Source organism: Protomyctophum parallelum (assembly GCF_964188405.1).
Source record: "Protomyctophum parallelum genome assembly, chromosome: 21".
Lineage (NCBI taxonomy): Eukaryota > Metazoa > Chordata > Actinopteri > Myctophiformes > Myctophidae > Protomyctophum > Protomyctophum parallelum.
This window is the reverse complement of record NC_139713.1, coordinates 3,331,981-3,349,480: the sequence shown is the minus strand read 5'-3', so window position 1 is coordinate 3,349,480 and position 17,500 is coordinate 3,331,981. Positions and strand designations below refer to the sequence as shown.

The 17,500-nt window shown below is 49.1% G+C and overlaps 1 protein-coding gene across 3 annotated transcripts in view; it reads left to right on the top strand.

Moving 5' to 3' along the window:
* The window catches only part of tln1 (talin 1), a 215,247-nt gene that overhangs the window by 118,336 nt on the left and 79,411 nt on the right, over positions 1-17,500 (top strand). For all 3 annotated transcript variants that reach the window (XM_083793816.1, XM_083793817.1, XM_083793818.1), the window contains 7 exons: positions 220-348; positions 816-918; positions 2,454-2,662; positions 6,024-6,143; positions 12,086-12,283; positions 13,379-13,518; positions 17,219-17,312. In XM_083793816.1, coding sequence (XP_083649942.1) covers positions 220-348; positions 816-918; positions 2,454-2,662; positions 6,024-6,143; positions 12,086-12,283; positions 13,379-13,518; positions 17,219-17,312 — 993 coding nt within the window. The remainder of the gene's footprint in view (positions 1-219; positions 349-815; positions 919-2,453; positions 2,663-6,023; positions 6,144-12,085; positions 12,284-13,378; positions 13,519-17,218; positions 17,313-17,500) is intronic.

The window sequence follows — 17,500 nt, the reverse complement described above, 5'->3', positions numbered from 1 at the left end:
ATTTTATTAATGGATTAAATAACCCCCGGCCCATATGAGGTGTTAACCATATTAATGCCAGGAACGTGTAATTCCGTTCCGTAATTTACTTTTTGCGTTCACTCACACGTTAGACCGCCTCCACACGGATCCGACGCGCACGCGGCTCCTTTGTGGTGACCTCAATGAATGGTTAAAATGTGTGTGTGTGTGTGTGTGTGTGTGTGTGTGTGTGTTTAGGCCCAGGAAGCGTGTGGTCCTCTGGAGATCGACAACGCTCTGTCCACCGTGAGAGGTCTGGAGAAAGACCTCCAGGAGGCCAAGGCCTCGGCCTCGCAGGGCAAACTGAAGCCCCTGCCTGGGGAGACCGTGAGTCAGCACGCACACACTCATTCTTCTTGAGCTTAGTCCAGTTACAGTCCAGTACTTTCTTTCTTTCTTTCTTTGGAATGAGCAGCATGTGTTTTAGGAACAGACCTATCCCACTCTTTTTAGAAAAGGAAAATAAATGTATAGCCGCACACTATTAGGACACAGAGAAAAGAAACCAGCGTTTTGGACAGAAATACTGCCTTCTTCAAGGTAGCGATTCCGCCTGTGGCACAGACAGGAATGACGTTATTGTGATTAGTTTAGTTTTTTTTTCTTGTTGCTCCACTCCGTTGTGTTTGTGATCACATGACTCTCTGTTGTCTGACCAGTTGGAGAAGTGTTTGTGACCACATGACTCTCTGTTGTCTGACCAGTTAGAGAAGTGTTTCTGACCACATGACTCTCTGTTGTCTGACCAGTTGGAGAAGTGTTTCTGATCACATGACTCTCTGTTGTCTGACCAGTTGGAGAAGTGTGCTCAGGACCTGGGTACGAGCACCAAGGCCGTCAGCTCTGCTGTGGCCCAGCTGCTGAGTGAGGTCACCCAGGGCAACGAAAACTACACAGGTAAGACACACCCCTTCATCTAGTCACCCAGGGCAACAAGAACTACACAGGTACACACACACCCTTTCATCTAGTCACCCAGGGCAATGTGAACTACACAGGTACACACACACCTTCATCTAGTCACCCAGGGCAATGTGAACTACACAGGTACACACACACCTTCATCTAGTCACCCAGGGCAATGTGAACTACACAGGTACACACACACCTTCATCTAGTCACCCAGGGCAATGTGAACTACACAGGTACACACACCCCTTCATCTAGTCACCCAGGGCAATGTTAACTACACAGGTACACACACACCTTCATCTAGTCACCCAGGGCAATGTTAACTACACAGGTACACACACACCTTCATCTAGTCACCCAGGGCAATGTTAACTACACAGGTACACACACACCTTCATCTAGTCACCCAGGGCAACGAAAACTACACAGGCACACAACCTTTATCACATCACAACATGCATTCCCACATCAAAGGGGTAGAGTGGACCGGATGGTTAACCGCAAGGTTCCCAGTTCGATCCCTGTGGGCTCCCCCAGAGTTGGTGTCGAAGTGCCCTTGAGCAAGACACTGAACCCCTAATTGCTCCCGGTGTGCTGGTTGGTGCCTTGCATGGTTTCCTCCGGCATTGGTGTATGAATGTGTGAATGTGATGCACAATCTCTGTAAAGCGCCTTGGATAAAGCCGCTATATACAATGCACCGTTTACCATTTATCGTGCCTCCCATCTCTAGTGTGGTTAGTGCATAGCCTCGCGTTGCGATACGGATATACATCGGGGCATATGCATAATGTGACCAAATTTGACTGAGGGACTGCCATTGGATTTTTTGGAATTTTATTATTTTTTCTTGTCCTATGAATTAGGGAATCATAGCTTCAAATTGACATATTGGTTGTTCAGTTTGACCCACCAGTTGTGGAGATATGGCTTATAGAGTAATGTCTTGCAGAGAAACAGCGAGTTGAGAAAACAGGCTTGAAAGGTTCACTTCTGTGGTCTCTAACATTACACCTATAGCTACATGTTTAAGCATTTATTTCATATTTACATGTCTTCTGTGGTCTCTAACATTACACCTATAGCTACATGTTTAAGCATTTATTTCATATTTACATGTCTTCTGTGGTCTCGAACATTACACCTAGCTACATGTTTAAGCATTTATTTCATATTTACATGTCAATTTCAACTCCGACACTTATTTCAGACATGCTCTAGTATGTGAAGAGTCTGCCTGTGATATTAACTCATTTTTTTGAAAAAAAGATAAATATATATATGCATTTATGGAGCATACTAGTTAGGACATACACGTAATGTGTCCCCCGGCCTGGTGGTGTCCCCTCAGTAATGTGTCCCCCGGCCTGGTGGTGTCCCCTCAGTAATGTCTCCCCCGGCCTGGTGGTGTCCCCTCAGTAATGTGTCCCCCGGCCTGGCGGTGTCCCCTCAGTAATGTCTCCCCCGGCCTGGCGGTGTCCCCTCAGTAATGTCTCCCCCTCCTCGCCGTGTCCCCTCAGGCATGGCGGCCAGAGACGTGGCCCAGGCGCTGCGGGCGCTGGCGTCCTCCGCGCGGGGCGTGGGCGCCAACACGGCGGAGCCGGCCGCCCGCGACGCCATGCTGGACTGCGCCGCCGACGTCATGGACAAGTCGGCCAACCTCATCGAGGAGACCAAGAGGGCCATCGCCCGGCCGGGAGACCCCGACAGCCAGCAGAGGCTGGCACAGGTGAGGAACGGGGGAGGGGTGGCATAGAGCTCCATACAGGTGAGGAGGGACGGGTGGCATAGAGCTCCACAGGTGAGGAGGGGTAATAATAATAATAATAAAACTTTATTTGTATAGCACCTTTCATGACATGAAATGCAGCTCAAAGTGCTTTACAGAGAAATGGAGAATAAAAGAAAAGCAAGGCAACGACATTAAAAAACAAGCAGTAATGCAATACAGTGAGGACATGAATAACAAAAAGAATAAAAGATCAATTAAAAGCAATGTTGTAGAAGTGGGTCTTGAGCTGAGTTTTAAAAATGTCTACAGAGGCTGCCTGACGAAGGTACAGTGGGAGCTTGTTCCATGCCGACGGCCCGTAGAAGCAAAAAGCTGCTTCCCCGTATTTTTTAGTTGCCATTTTTTTAGGCAAAGCAAGCAGGCCAGCAGTGGAAGACCTTAGGGGGGCGGTTTGGGACATATTTAGGCAGGCAGTCATGTAGGTAGGAAGGTGCGAGACCATTGAGAGCTTTATAGACAAGTAAAATAATTTTAAAATCAATCCTAAAAACAACCGGAAGCCAGTGCAGTGATGCCAAAACTGGAGTATTATGTTCTCTCATCTTAGTTCTAGTTAAAACTCTAGCTGCTGCATTTTGGACAAGTTGTAATCTGTCAGTTGTTTTCTTAGGCAGTCCTGAAAAAAGTGCATTGCAGTAATCAAGCCGAGAAAAAACAAAGGTGTGGATTAGCGTTTTTGCATCGTCCAAGGACAAATAGGCTTTGATTCGTGCAATATTTCTAAGGTGAAAAAAGGTAATCTTGGTAACATGATTAATGTGTGAATTAAAATTCAATTCAGAATCAATAATAACCCCCAGGTTCTTTACTGTACTGTTACTTTCTACAGTCAGGTTGCCAAGTCAGCTTATTATTGATTATTTCTGCTCACTAGAACCGATTATGAGAACTTCTGTCTTATCCTCATTTAGCTTGAGAAAGTTCTCACTCATCCAACATTTGATGCTAGACAGACAGGTCAACAGCGAGTCAATGGGGATTTAATGTTTGTGTAAGACGCAAATGTACACTAATAGCTGAACATAGGAGGGGCTAGCACCCCTCAACGAACAATACGGGAACAAGAAGCCTCTTTGGGCTTGGTCCTTTAATACATGAAAAAAGTAATTATAAGTATGATGTAATGCACAGTTTTATACCAGTATAATGTAGGAAAACAATGACAGGCACACGCAGGCAGAGCTGCTTTGCACATTGGCCAAGCTTCATGTGATGTCTGTGCCTTGGGTATCTATACAACGGGACCTTTGTTGCATGTATTCCATTATTTATTCTTTATACAGCAGCAACTACAGTTCAGTTTCATTAGGGTGCAAATCCACAGGTTCTCAACTAAGTCACTATAACGGATAGCAGAGAGACGACGCTGGTCCTGCCCCGGGAACTACCCTGAGAGCACGTTCTGTGACGCGTCAAGGCAAAAAGCTTAGCCCTAACCGGGAGACTTTTTTTGGTGTGAGCAATGTTCTACTGGACCGTGCACCTGGAAGAAAGAACATTCAGAAACATCCATTCTGCTGTGACGGTTGGGAACAAGGTGTACTCCTTTGAAGGGGTCCGTGGCGGGGTAGACTTTATGGATCAAATCCGTGTGCGTGCGGGATCAAAAGGGGTCCGTGAAGGGGTAGACTTTATGGATCAAATCCGTGTGCGTGTCTTCAACGCGGTGTCTTTGCGCTGGAAGAAGTTGCCGCCCGTGACGGCTGAGAGAGGAGAAGAACGCCCCCTGGAGGTTCCTTCCTCACGTGACTTCCACACAGCCGTGCTCAGAGAACAGATCGTCTACATCTGGGGGGGAGTTGGTCATCATTTCAGGATGACATGCAATGTGCTTTACGCATTCGATGCCGACTCCCACAGATGGTTTAGACCCGAGGCTTCCGGTGTCGTTCCGGAGGGGAGGTGGGGCCACTCGGCCTGCGTCTTGGGGAAGGACATGTACATCTATGGAGGTGAGAACGAGAATGGGGACACTGATAACCTCTACAGGTTGGACACCTCTACAATGGTCTGGTCCCTAGTGGACGCCGGGGGCACTTTTCCGCCTGCTTCAACACGTCACACGGCCACCATCATCGGGAAAAAGATGTATGTGTTTGGCGGTGCAAATGGGCCGTACTATAACACCGTCAGAGTGTTTGACACAGAGACCGACCTCTGGCTGAGCACGCCTTCTATAGCGCCCCCAGGAGTACGCTTGAGTCACTGTGCCTTTTCCTACAATCGAGAGCTATACATACTTGGTGGCCACACTTGGTGGATGAGTTACGAAGATCTGTGGAGATTTAACCCCGTAAACTTCTCCTGGAAGAAGGTCGAGCCCAAGGGGAAAAATCCGGATTCCCTGCGTCTGATGTGCTGCTGTGTGGTGGGAGATCGTATCGTCCTCTTTGAAGGATTCGACAACCGCGACGGTGATTTGTACATCTTGGACTTGAGTCCTAGTCTGAAGACGTTATGCAAGCTAGCGGCTATTCGGTATGGCGTGGAGCAGTCGGGACTCACAGGTGACGTCAGGTGGGAACTGGCAGCCATGACTAGTACTGACACAGGGGCGTTACTAGCGTGACGCAGACAACGCGACTGCGTGGGGGGCACACGGACGGTCGGCCGCCCACCCGTGCCGTCAGTAAAATAAAACTATAAAGTAGGGCCGGGACTAATTGCGATTAATTTAGATTAATTAACTACAGAAAAATTAATCTCGATTAACTACAGATAAATTAATCGCACCTTTTTTTTCACCGCGGAACGTTTCTCACTGGGCGCTTTTCTATAGTACTGAAAACTGGAAATAATAAAAAGTCACCCCATTTTGTGTTGCCTAGAACTGGAGGTCTGACAAAAAACAGTAACAATATGAAGTAAGTACAGCTTTGTGATGTCACTGAGATGTACTTGTTACTGTTACTAATTTTCTTTCAGACCTCCAGTTCTAGGCAACACAGAATGGGGTGACTTTTATTATTATTTCCACAACAGGTATATTAATGACAGTAAAATGTTGAAAATGAGTGGTATCCTGTAGTCACTATTCATTGATTCACTGGGATATCAAAAAACATTAAAAAAAAGATTTCTCGCTGTTCTCGGGTTGAATATTGATATGCGATTAAAATGCGATTAATTAAAGCTCTAATTAGGGTTAGGGTGGCATAGAGCTCCAGCTCTGTCTGTCTGTCTCTAGGTGGCGAAGGCTGTGTCTCAGGCTCTGAACCGCTCAGTGAACGAACTGTCTGTCTGTCTGTCTGTCTGTCTGTCTGTCTGTCTGTCTGTCTGTGTGTCTGTCTGTCTCTAGGTGGCGAAGGCTGTGTCTCAGGCCCTGAACCGCTCAGTGAACTGTCTTCCGGGCCAGAGGGACGTTGACAACGCCATCCGCGCTGTGGGAGAGGCCAGCAAGAGGCTGCAGTCTGACGCTGTGAGTCCTGTAGTCATACCTCTGTAGTCCTGTAGTCCTGCTTCCGTCAGATTATTATTATTATTATTATTATTATTAATAATATGATGCTGTGAGCAGTGTTGTTTTTGGCAGCAAATCTCTATTTTAGTTTAGTCATAGTCTTTGGACTAAACTTCATTTAGTTTTAGTCACATTTTAGTCACCTGGAATGTCTTAGTGTTCGTCTAGTTTTAGTCGACTAAATGTCATCATTTAGTCGACTAAAATGTGTTTTGGTGGGCATTGATGCCGTCGTAATGAGTTTTTTTACATTTGCTGAAAATAGCCGATCTACAAGCTCACAACGCGTCGCAACGCGACGCGTTGTGAGCTTGTAGATCAGCTATTTTCAGCATGCAACCAAGTGTAAAATGACTTATAGTGGATCTCTTGTCCACTAGTCCCTTCCTAACATTTTAGTCTAGTTTTTATTTGACAACTAAATTGTCAGTATATTTAGTCTTAGTTTTAGTCATCGTAGCTTAGTTTTCATTTAGTTTCCATTTGTTTTTGTCAGTGAAAAAAGGTAGTCGACGAACATTTTTCATCTTAGTTTTAGTCGACGAAAACAACACTGGCTGTGAGTCCTGTAGGACCACCTCTGTAGGACTATACCTCTGTAGGACTATACCTCTGTAGGACTATACCTCTGTAGGACTATACCTCTGTAGGACTCTACCTCTGCTCTGTAGGACTATACCTCTGTAGGACTATACCTCTGTAGGACTCTACCTCTGCTCTGTAGGACTCTACCTCTGCTCTGTAGGACTCTACCTCTGCTCTGTAGGACTATACCTCTGCTCTGTAGGACTACACCTCTGCTCTGTAGGACTACACCTCTGCTCTGTAGGACTCTACCTCTGCTCTGTAGGACTCTACCTCTGCTCTGTAGGACTCTACCTCTGCTCTGTAGGACTCTACCTCTGCTCTGTAGGACTATACCTCTGCTCTGTAGGACTACACCTCTGCTCTGTAGGACTACACCTCTGCTCTGTAGGACTATACCTCTGCTCTGTAGGACTATACCTCTGCTCTGTAGGACTACACCTCTGCTCTGTAGGACTACACCTCTGCTCTGTAGGACTATACCTCTGCTCTGTAGGACTATACCTCTGCTCTGTAGGACTACACCTCTGCTCTGTAGGACTATACCTCTGCTCTGTAGGACTACACCTCTGCTCTGTAGGACTACACCTCTGCTCTGTAGGACTATACCTCTGCTCTGTAGGACTACACCTCTGCTCTGTAGGACTACACCTCTGCTCTGTAGGACTATACCTCTGCTCTGTAGGACTACACCTCTGCTCTGTAGGACTACACCTCTGCTCTGTAGGACTATACCTCTGCTCTGTAGGACTATACCTCTGCTCTGTAGGACTATACCTCTGCTCTGTAGGACTATACCTCTGCTCTGTAGGACTATACCTCTGCTCTGTAGGACTATACCTCTGCTCTGTAGGACTACACCTCTGCTCTGTAGGACTATACCTCTGCTCTGTAGGACTACACCTCTGCTCTGTAGGACTATACCTCTGCTCTGTAGGACTCTACCTCTGCTCTGTAGGACTATACCTCTGTAGGACTATACCTCTGCTCTGTAGGACTACACCTCTGCTCTGTAGGACTATACCTCTGCTCTGTAGGACTACACCTCTGCTCTGTAGGACTACACCTCTGCTCTGTAGGACTACACCTCTGCTCTGTAGGACTATACCTCTGCTCTGTAGGACTATACCTCTGCTCTGTAGGACTATACCTCTGCTCTGTAGGACTACACCTCTGCTCTGTAGGACTATACCTCTGCTCTGTAGGACTACACCTCTGCTCTGTAGGACTACACCTCTGCTCTGTAGGACTATACCTCTGCTCTGTAGGACTATACCTCTGCTCTGTAGGACTACACCTCTGCTCTGTAGGACTCTACCTCTGCTCTGTAGGACTATACCTCTGTAGGACTATACCTCTGCTCTGTAGGACTATACCTCTGCTCTGTAGGACTATACCTCTGCTCTGTAGGACTATACCTCTGCTCTGTAGGACTATACCTCTGCTCTGTAGGACTATACCTCTGCTCTGTAGGACTATACCTCTGCTCTGTAGGACTACCACCTCTGCTCTGTAGGACTACCACCTCTGCTCTGTAGGACTACACCTCTGCTCTGTAGGACTATACCTCTGCTCTGTAGGACTATACCTCTGCTCTGTAGGACTACACCTCTGCTCTGTAGGACTATACCTCTGCTCTGTAGGACTATACCTCTGCTCTGTAGGACTATACCTCTGCTCTGTAGGACTATACCTCTGCTCTGTAGGACTATACCTCTGTAGGACTATACCTCTGCTCTGTAGGACTATACCTCTGCTCTGTAGGACTATACCTCTGCTCTGTAGGACTATACCTCTGTAGGACTATACCTCTGCTCTGTAGGACTATACCTCTGCTCTGTAGGACTATACCTCTGCTCTGTAGGACTATACCTCTGCTCTGTAGGACTATACCTCTGTAGGACTATACCTCTGCTCTGTAGGACTATACCTCTGCTCTGTAGGACTATACCTCTGCTCTGTAGGACTATACCTCTGTAGGACTATACCTCTGCTCTGTAGGACTACCACCTCTGCTCTGTAGGACTATACCTCTGCTCTGTAGGACTATACCTCTGTAGGACTATACCTCTGTAGGACTATACCTCTGCTCTGTAGGACTACCTACCTCCTGTAGGACTATACCTCTGCTCCCGTCAGATTTTAGACAACATTTCAGCCTTTTTTTAAACCTTTCTGATGAGATCAGTATTCAGCCATAACCACTTTCAACCTGGTGGGCATTTGGGCATGTTATTATTGTTGGTATTATTTTCAAAGGAAATTCTCCAGATAGAATTCTAATTCTACCTTGTATTTATTTTTTCTTCCCTAAATTGATTGTAATATATTTTTTGTATTCCTTTTAACAAAGTATGGGTCAATACACTGTCATTGGGTAAAAATGTCATTCAGATAGTGTTAATGTAGACCCGATGACAGGTCAATATTGATGATCTGAGTTTATAGTTTCAATGTACAGATATTCTACTGTTAGACGGATGATAGATTGGTTCTTGGTTTACTTGACCCATTTAGGCCTTTCAAAAATGGCAAATCTACAATCTCGTAGCGCGCAACCGAGTGGCGCGCTACGAGCTTGTAGATTTGCTGTATCTAAAGTATAACATAATGCTTAGTTAAAACACCAAAAGGGGTTCCCGTCCAGAATGGGTTAATGATCCTAGGTGACTATTTCTATGCATTCGTTGTATTACCTTATGTTGTTCTTGCTTACTGTAAATCGCTCTGGTTTAAGAGCATCTGCTAAAATGCCTGAATTGCAAATTGTAAAAGGTCACCTAACCGCTGTGTGTTCCGTCGCGTCCTAACCGCTGTGTGTTCCGTCGCGTCCTATCCGCTGTGTGTTCCGTCGTGTCCTATCCGCTGTGTGTTCCGTCGCGTCCTATCCGCTGTGTGTTCCGTCGTGTCCTATCCGCTGTGTGTTCCGTCGTGTCCTATCCGCTGTGTGTTCCGTCGTGTCCTATCCGCTGTGTGTTCCGTCGTGTCCTATCCGCTGTGTGTTCCGTCGCGTCCTAACCGCTGTGTGTTCCGTCGTGTCCTATCCGCTGTGTGTTCCGTCGTGTCCTATCCGCTGTGTGTTCCGTCGTGTCCTATCCGCTGTGTGTTCCGTCGTGTCCTATCCGCTGTGTGTTCCGTCGTGTCCTATCCGCTGTGTGTTCCGTCACGTCCTATCCGCTGTGTGTTCCGTCGCGTCCTAACCGCTGTGTGTTCCGTCGCGTCCTAACCGCTGTGTGTTCCGTCGCGTCCTATCCGCTGTGTGTTCCGTCGCGTCCTAACCGCTGTGTGTTCCGTCGCGTCCTAACCGCTGTGTGTTCCGTCGCGTCCTATCCGCTGTGTGTTCCGTCGCGTCCTAACCGCTGTGTGTGTTCCGTCGCGTCCTAACCGCTGTGTGTGTTCCGTCGCGTCCTAACCGCTGTGTGTTCCGTCGTGTCCTAACCGCTGTGTGTGTTCCGTCGCGTCCTAACCGCTGTGTGTGTTCCGTCGCGTCCTAACCGCTGTGTGTTCCGTCGTGTCCTATCCGCTGTGTGTTCCGTCGCGTCCTAACCGCTGTGTGTGTTCCGTCGCGTCCTATCCGCTGTGTGTTCCGTCGTGTCCTAACCGCTGTGTGTTCCGTCGTGTCCTAACCGCTGTGTGTTCCGTCGCGTCCTAACCGCTGTGTGTTCCGTCGCGTCCTAACCGCTGTGTGTTCCGTCGCGTCCTAACCGCTGTGTGTTCCGTCGCGTCCTAACCGCTGTGTGTTCCGTCGTGTCCTAACCGCTGTGTGTTCCGTCGCGTCCTAACCGCTGTGTGTTCCGTCGCGTCCTAACCGCTGTGTGTTCCGTCGCGTCCTAACCGCTGTGTGTTCCGTCGCGTCCTAACCGCTGTGTGTTCCGTCGCGTCCTAACCGCTGTGTGTTCCGTCGCGTCCTAACCGCTGTGTGTTCCGTCGCGTCCTAACCGCGGTGTGTTCCGTCGCGTCCTAACCGCTGTGTGTTCCGTCGCGTCCTAACCGCTGTGTGTTCCGTCGTAACCGCTGTGTGTTCCGTCGCGTCCTAACCGCTGTGTGTTCCGTCGCGTCCTAACCGCTGTGTGTGTTCCGTCGCGTCCTAACCGCTGTGTGTTCCGTCGCGTCCTAACCGCTGTGTGTTCCGTCCTATCCGCTGTGTGTTCCGTCGCGTCCTAACCGCTGTGTGTTCCGTCGCGTCCTAACCGCTGTGTGTTCCGTCGTGTCCTAACCGCTGTGTGTTCCGTCCTAACCGCTGTGTGTTCCGTCGTGTCCTAACCGCTGTGTGTTCCGTCCTAACCGCTGTGTGTTCCGTCGTGTCCTAACCGCTGTGTGTTCCGTCGTGTCCTAACCGCTGTGTGTTCCGTCGCGTCCTAACCGCTGTGTGTTCCGTCCTAACCGCTGTGTGTGTTCCGTCGCGTCCTAACCGCTGTGTGTTCCGTCGTGTCCTAACCGCTGTGTGTTCCGTCGCGTCCTAACCGCTGTGTGTGTTCCGTCGCGTCCTAACCGCTGTGTGTTCCGTCGCGTCCTATCCGCTGTGTGTTCCGTCGTGTCCTAACCGCTGTGTGTTCCGTCGCGTCCTAACCGCTGTGTGTGTTCCGTCGCGTCCTAACCGCTGTGTGTTCCGTCGCGTCCTAACCGCTGTGTGTTCCGTCCTAACCGCTGTTTGTGTTCCGTCGTGTCCTAACCGCTGTGTGTTCCGTCGTGTCCTAACCGCTGTGTGTTCCGTCGTGTCCTAACCGCTGTGTGTTCCGTCGTGTCCTAACCGCTGTGTGTTCCGTCGTGTCCTAACCGCTGTGTGTTCCGTCGTGTCCTAACCGCTGTGTGTTCCGTCGCGTCCTAACCGCTGTGTGTTCCGTCGTGTCCTAACCGCTGTGTGTTCCGTCCCGTCCTATCCGCTGTGTGTTCCGTCGTGTCCTAACCGCTGTGTGTTCCGTCGCGTCCTAACCGCTGTGTGTTCCGTCCTAACCGCTGTGTGTTCCGTCGCGTCCTAACCGCTGTGTGTTCCGTCGTGTCCTAACCGCTGTGTGTTCCGTCGCGTCCTAACCGCTGTGTGTGTTCCGTCGTGTCCTAACCGCTGTGTGTTCCGTCGTGTCCTATCCGCTGTGTGTTCCGTCCTAACCGCTGTGTGTTCCGTCGCGTCCTAACCGCTGTGTGTTCCGTCGTGTCCTATCCGCTGTGTGTTCCGTCGTGTCCTAACCGCTGTGTGTTCCGTCGCGTCCTAACCGCTGTGTGTTCCGTCGCGTCCTAACCGCTGTGTGTTCCGTCGCGTCCTAACCGCTGTGTGTTCCGTCGCGTCCTAACCGCGGTGTGTTCCGTCGCGTCCACAGTTCCCGTCCAGCGGGAAGAGCTTCCAGGAGGTGCAGGGCCAGCTGAATGAGGCGGCGGCGGGTCTGAGCCAGTCGGCCAACGAGCTGGTCCAGTCGTCCCGGGGGACCACCCAGGACCTGGCCCGCTCCACCAGCAAGTTCGGACAGGACTTCACGCACTTCCTGGACGCAGGCGTGGACATGGCCGGCACCTCCCAGGTCAGTGAGGGACAGAAACGCGTTCAGATCGGTGAACCAATACCATACAACACATTGCTCCCATGGCTCCCTTTATACCAGAAAGCACAGTGGCTGGGCCAGGCTGGGCCAGGCTGGGCCAGGTGGCTGGGCCGGGCTGGGCCAGGCTGGGCCGGGCTGGGCCAGGCTGGGCCGGGCTGGGCCAGGCTGGCCCGGGCTAATCGCAATGACAGTTTTCATGATCGTCATAATCGATACCGTGTTGGAAACATTTTCACACATCTTCTAAACATGGGTTTAAATACAATACCGTTATCTCCCCTGTGCAATATTGGTTTGCAACGCCTAAAAGCTAAACGGAAATAAGTTTCATTTATACGCAATTAATTTGTTGATCACAATTATTATTCGTGTGGCAATTAAAGTAAAATGTCACGATCGGCATGTTCTGGACTTTTTTATTATTATTATTATTTTTTGCATTTATATAGCGCCTTTATCCAAGGCGCTTTACATAGACTGTGCATTACATTCACCCATTCATACACCCAGTCACACACCTTTACATAGATTGTGCATTACATTCACCCATTCACACACACATTCATACACCTTTACATAGATTGTGCATTACATTCACCCATTCACACACACATTCATACACCTTTACATAGATTGTGCATTACATTCACCCATTCACACACACATTCACACACCTTTACATAGATTGTGCATTACATTCACCCATTCACACACACATTCACACACCTTTACATAGATTGTGCATTACATTCACCCATTCACACACCTTTACATAGATTGTGCATTACATTCACCCATTAACACACCGATTGCGGCGGAAGCCATGCAAGACACCAACCAGCACATCGGGAGCAATGTGGGGTTTAGTGTTAAGGGTTGCTGTTGAGCTTTTGGCAGAACCTCATGTACAGTATGTACAGTATATCCTAATAATATTGTTGTTCATCTTCACGTGTGGCGTCGTTGCTCTGTGATGGAGAGGAACCAGACGCGATGGAGAAATACGTCTCAAAATAACAAACTCACAACATGCTGTAAGTTAACGATGAATAAAACGATGCTCATGTCTCGCAGTCGAAGGAGGACCAGAAGCAGGTGGTGTCCAACCTGAAGACCATCTCCATGAGCTCCAGCAAGCTGCTCCTGTCGGCCAAGGCCCTGTCCACCGACCCCAACTCCCCCAACCTGAAGAACCAGCTGGCTGCGGCCGCACGGTAAGCCCCCTGTCCACCGACCCCAACTACCCCAACCTGAAGAACCAGCTGGCTGCCGCCGCACGGTAAGCCCCCTGTCCAACTCCCCCAACCTGAAGAACCAGCTGGCTGCGGCCGCACGGTAAGCCCCCTGTCCACGACCCCAACTCCCCCAACCTCAAGAACCAGCTGGCTGCGGCCGCACGGTAAGCCCCCTGTCCACCGACCCCAACTCCCCCAACCTGAAGAACCAGCTGGCTGCCGCGCACGGTAAGCCCCCTGTCCACCGACCCCAACTCCCCCAACCTGAAGAACCAGCTGGCTGCGGCCGCACGGTAAGCCCCCTGTCCACCGACCCCAACTCCCCCAACCTGAAGAACCAGCTGGCTGCCGCCGCACGGTAAGCCCCCTCTCCACCGACCCCAACTCCCCCAACCTGAAGAACCAGCTGGCTGCCGCCGCACGGTAAGCCCCCTGTCCACGACCCCAACTCCCCCAACCTGAAGAACCAGCTGGCTGCCGCCGCACGGTAAGCCCCCTGTCCACGACCCCAACTCCCCCAACCTGAAGAACCAGCTGGCCTCCGCCGCACGGTAAGCCCCCTCTCCACCGACCCCAACTCCCCCAACCTGAAGAACCAGCGGTAAAGCCCCACGCCATGTGTGTTTTATAGATGAGCTGCTTTCTGTTTGCGAAAACATAAGGTCCGCACACAGGAATAAAACATAAGGTCCGCACACGGGAATAAAACATAAGGTCCGCACACAGGAATAAAACATAAGGTCCGCACACGGGAATAAAAACATAAGGTCCGCACACAGGAATAAAACATAAGGTCCGCACACGGGAATAAAACATAAGGTCCGCACACAGGAATAAAACATAAGGTCCGCACACAGGAATAAAAACATAAGGTCCGCACACAGGAATAAAACATAAGGTCCGCACACGGGAATAAAACATAAGGTCAACACACGGGAATAAAACATAAGGTCCGCACACGGGAATAAAAACATAAGGTCCGCACACAGGAATAAAACATAAGGTCCGCACACGGGAATAAAACATAAGGTCAACACACAGGAATAAAACATAAGGTCCGCACACAGGAATAAAACATAAGGTCAACACACGGGAATAAAACATAAGGTCCGCACACAGGAATAAAACATAAGGTCAACACACAGGAATAAAACATAAGGTCCGCACACAGGAATAAAACATAAGGTCCGCACACAGGAATAAAAACATAAGGTCAACACACAGGAATAAAAACATAAGGTCAACACACAGGAATAAAACATAAGGTCCGCACACAGGAATAAAACATAAGGTCAACACACAGGAATAAAAACATAAGGTCAACACACAGGAATAAAACATAAGGTCAACACACAGGAATAAAACATAAGGTCCGCACACGGGAATAAAACATAAGGTCCGCACACGGGAATAAAACATAAGGTCCGCACACAGGAATAAAACATAAGGTCCGCACACAGGAATAAAACATAAGGTCCGCACACAGGAATAAAACATAAGGTCCGCACACGGGAATAAAACATAAGGTCCGCACACAGGAATAAGCGCCCAAGCTTAACCCATTTAGACCTGACACAAGATTCTACAAATGTCTTCTAAATCTAGACAGTTTTCTGAAAAACCCTATGTTTCTATGTCAGTCGTTCTCAAACATTGTCATGTCATGTCAATGACCCCGAAAATGATATGTATTTGGCCGTCGACCCCCATCTGAAAATATGTAGTTCCAGGGACCCCCCAACAGCAAAGATTTGAGTTAAAACGTTCACTCTGAAAGAATATATATTAAAATATTTGCACCACATTTTCAGGATTTTTCAAAAATAGCAGACCTATGAGCTCGTAGATAATAAATAGCAGACCTATGAGCTCGTAGATACTAGATATGCTATTTTTCAACAGCTACATTATAACTTAATGCAGAAACACCAAAAGGGGTTCCCGCCCAGAATGGATTAAAGGACAACTTTAGTTTTTTTCAACCAAGGTTCATGTTTTAGGTTGTTGTTAGAGAAACTAAAAGGTGAGTGTTAATTTTCTTTCATTTGCTGCTTTCTTTCGTTTTGGGGATTTTAGCAGTTTTTGACAGGGGGGCGGGGGCATTCGAGCATGGGGCAAAATATGTATTTTTTTACAAAATATTATGGCGATTTATTTTGTTATTATTTACTATAGTCCTAATAAACCCCAAGAAATTACATCTGGCCACAAAAGATCACAGGATCTATTGAATGTGACGAACTGACATATTGAGCCTATGACACACAGTATAAGCCTTCCCCCAGTAGGCTACCTTCACATTCAGTAGATCCTGTGATCTTCTGTAACCAGATGTAATTTCCTGGGGTTTATTAGGACTATAGTAAATAATAAATAAATAAATCACCATCAAATTTGGTAAAAAAATACATATTTGGGCCCATGCTCGAATGCCCCCACCCCCCTGTCAAAAAGAGCTAAAATCCCCAAAACAAAAGAAAGCAGCAAATGAAAGAAAAGTAACACTCACCTTTTACTTTCTCTAATAACAACCTACAACATGAACCTTGGTTGAAAAAAACTAAAGTTGTCCTTTAAAGATCCCATTGTGGGTTTTCCATGACCACGCCAGGCCCAGGAAATAATTCCCAGTGGATTTTTCCTCATTTCAAAAAGTAAATTAAAGACCTTTTAAGCGTCGTACGAAGCCAACTCGAGTTGTGACAAATCATGACGACAAACACAATATTTTGGACCAAACAAATAATCACAAATCGTTTTTTTTCTTTATTGTCATGATTTGTCTCAACTCCAGTTGTCTTTGTCCGCGGCGTAAACGTCTTTAAATAAATACTTTAAAAAGATTCTATGAGGAAAATTAACAGGGAATTATTTTCCGGGTCTCTCGAGGGGCGGGGCTGCGACGCTCTATAGACTACTTTCTGTTTGCAACACGCAGTCCTGGTCTCACTGTGTGTCCTGGGTGTCCCTCAAGGACCCCTGGTTGTCAGACCCTGGTGTAACTGTGTCCCCTGGTGGTCAGACCCTGGGGGTCCCCTGGTTGTCAGACCCTGGTCTAACTGTGTCCCCTGGGTGTCAGACCCTGGGGGTCCCCTGGGGGTCAGACCCTGGTGTAACTGTGTCCTGGTGGTCCCTCATGGACCCCTGGGGGTCCCCTGGGTGTCAGACCCTGGTGTAACTGTGTCCTGGTGGTCCCTCATGGACCCCTGGGGGTCCCCTGGTTGTCAGACCCTGGTCTAACTGTGTCCCCTGGTGGTCAGACCCTGGTCTAACTGTGTCCCCTGGTGGTCAGACCCTGGGGGTCCCCTGGGTGTCAGACCCTGGGGGTCCCCTGGGTGTCAGACCCTGGGGGTCCCCTGGTTGTCAGACCCTGGTGTAACTGTGTCCTGGTGGTCCCTCATGGACCCCTGGGGGTCCCCTGGTTGTCAGACCCTGGTCTAACTGTGTCCCCTGGGTGTCAGACCCTGGTCTAACTGTGTCCCCTGGTGGTCAGACCCTGGGGGTCCCCTGGGTGTCAGACCCTGGGGGTCCCCTGGTTGTCAGACCCTGGTGTAACTGTGTCCCCTGGTTGTCAGACCCTGGTGTAACTGTGTCCTGGTGGTCCCTCATGGACCCCTGGGGGTCCCCTGGGTGTCAGACCCTGGTGTAACTGTGTCCTGGGGGTCCCTCCTCTCTGCAGAGCGGTGACAGACAGCATCAACCTGCTGATCACCATGTGTACCCAGCAGGCCCCGGGCCAGAAGGAGTGTGACAACGCCCTGCGCGAGCTGGAGGTACAAACACTGTGTGTGTGTGTGTGTGTGTGTGTGTGTGTGTGTGTGTGTGTGTGTGTGTGTGTGTGTGTGTGTGTGTGTGTGTGTGTGTGTGTGTGTGTGTGTGTGTGTGTGTGTGTGTGTGTGTGTGTGTGTGTGTGTGTGTGTGTGTGTGTGTGTGTGTGTGTGTGTGTGTGTGTGTGTGTGTG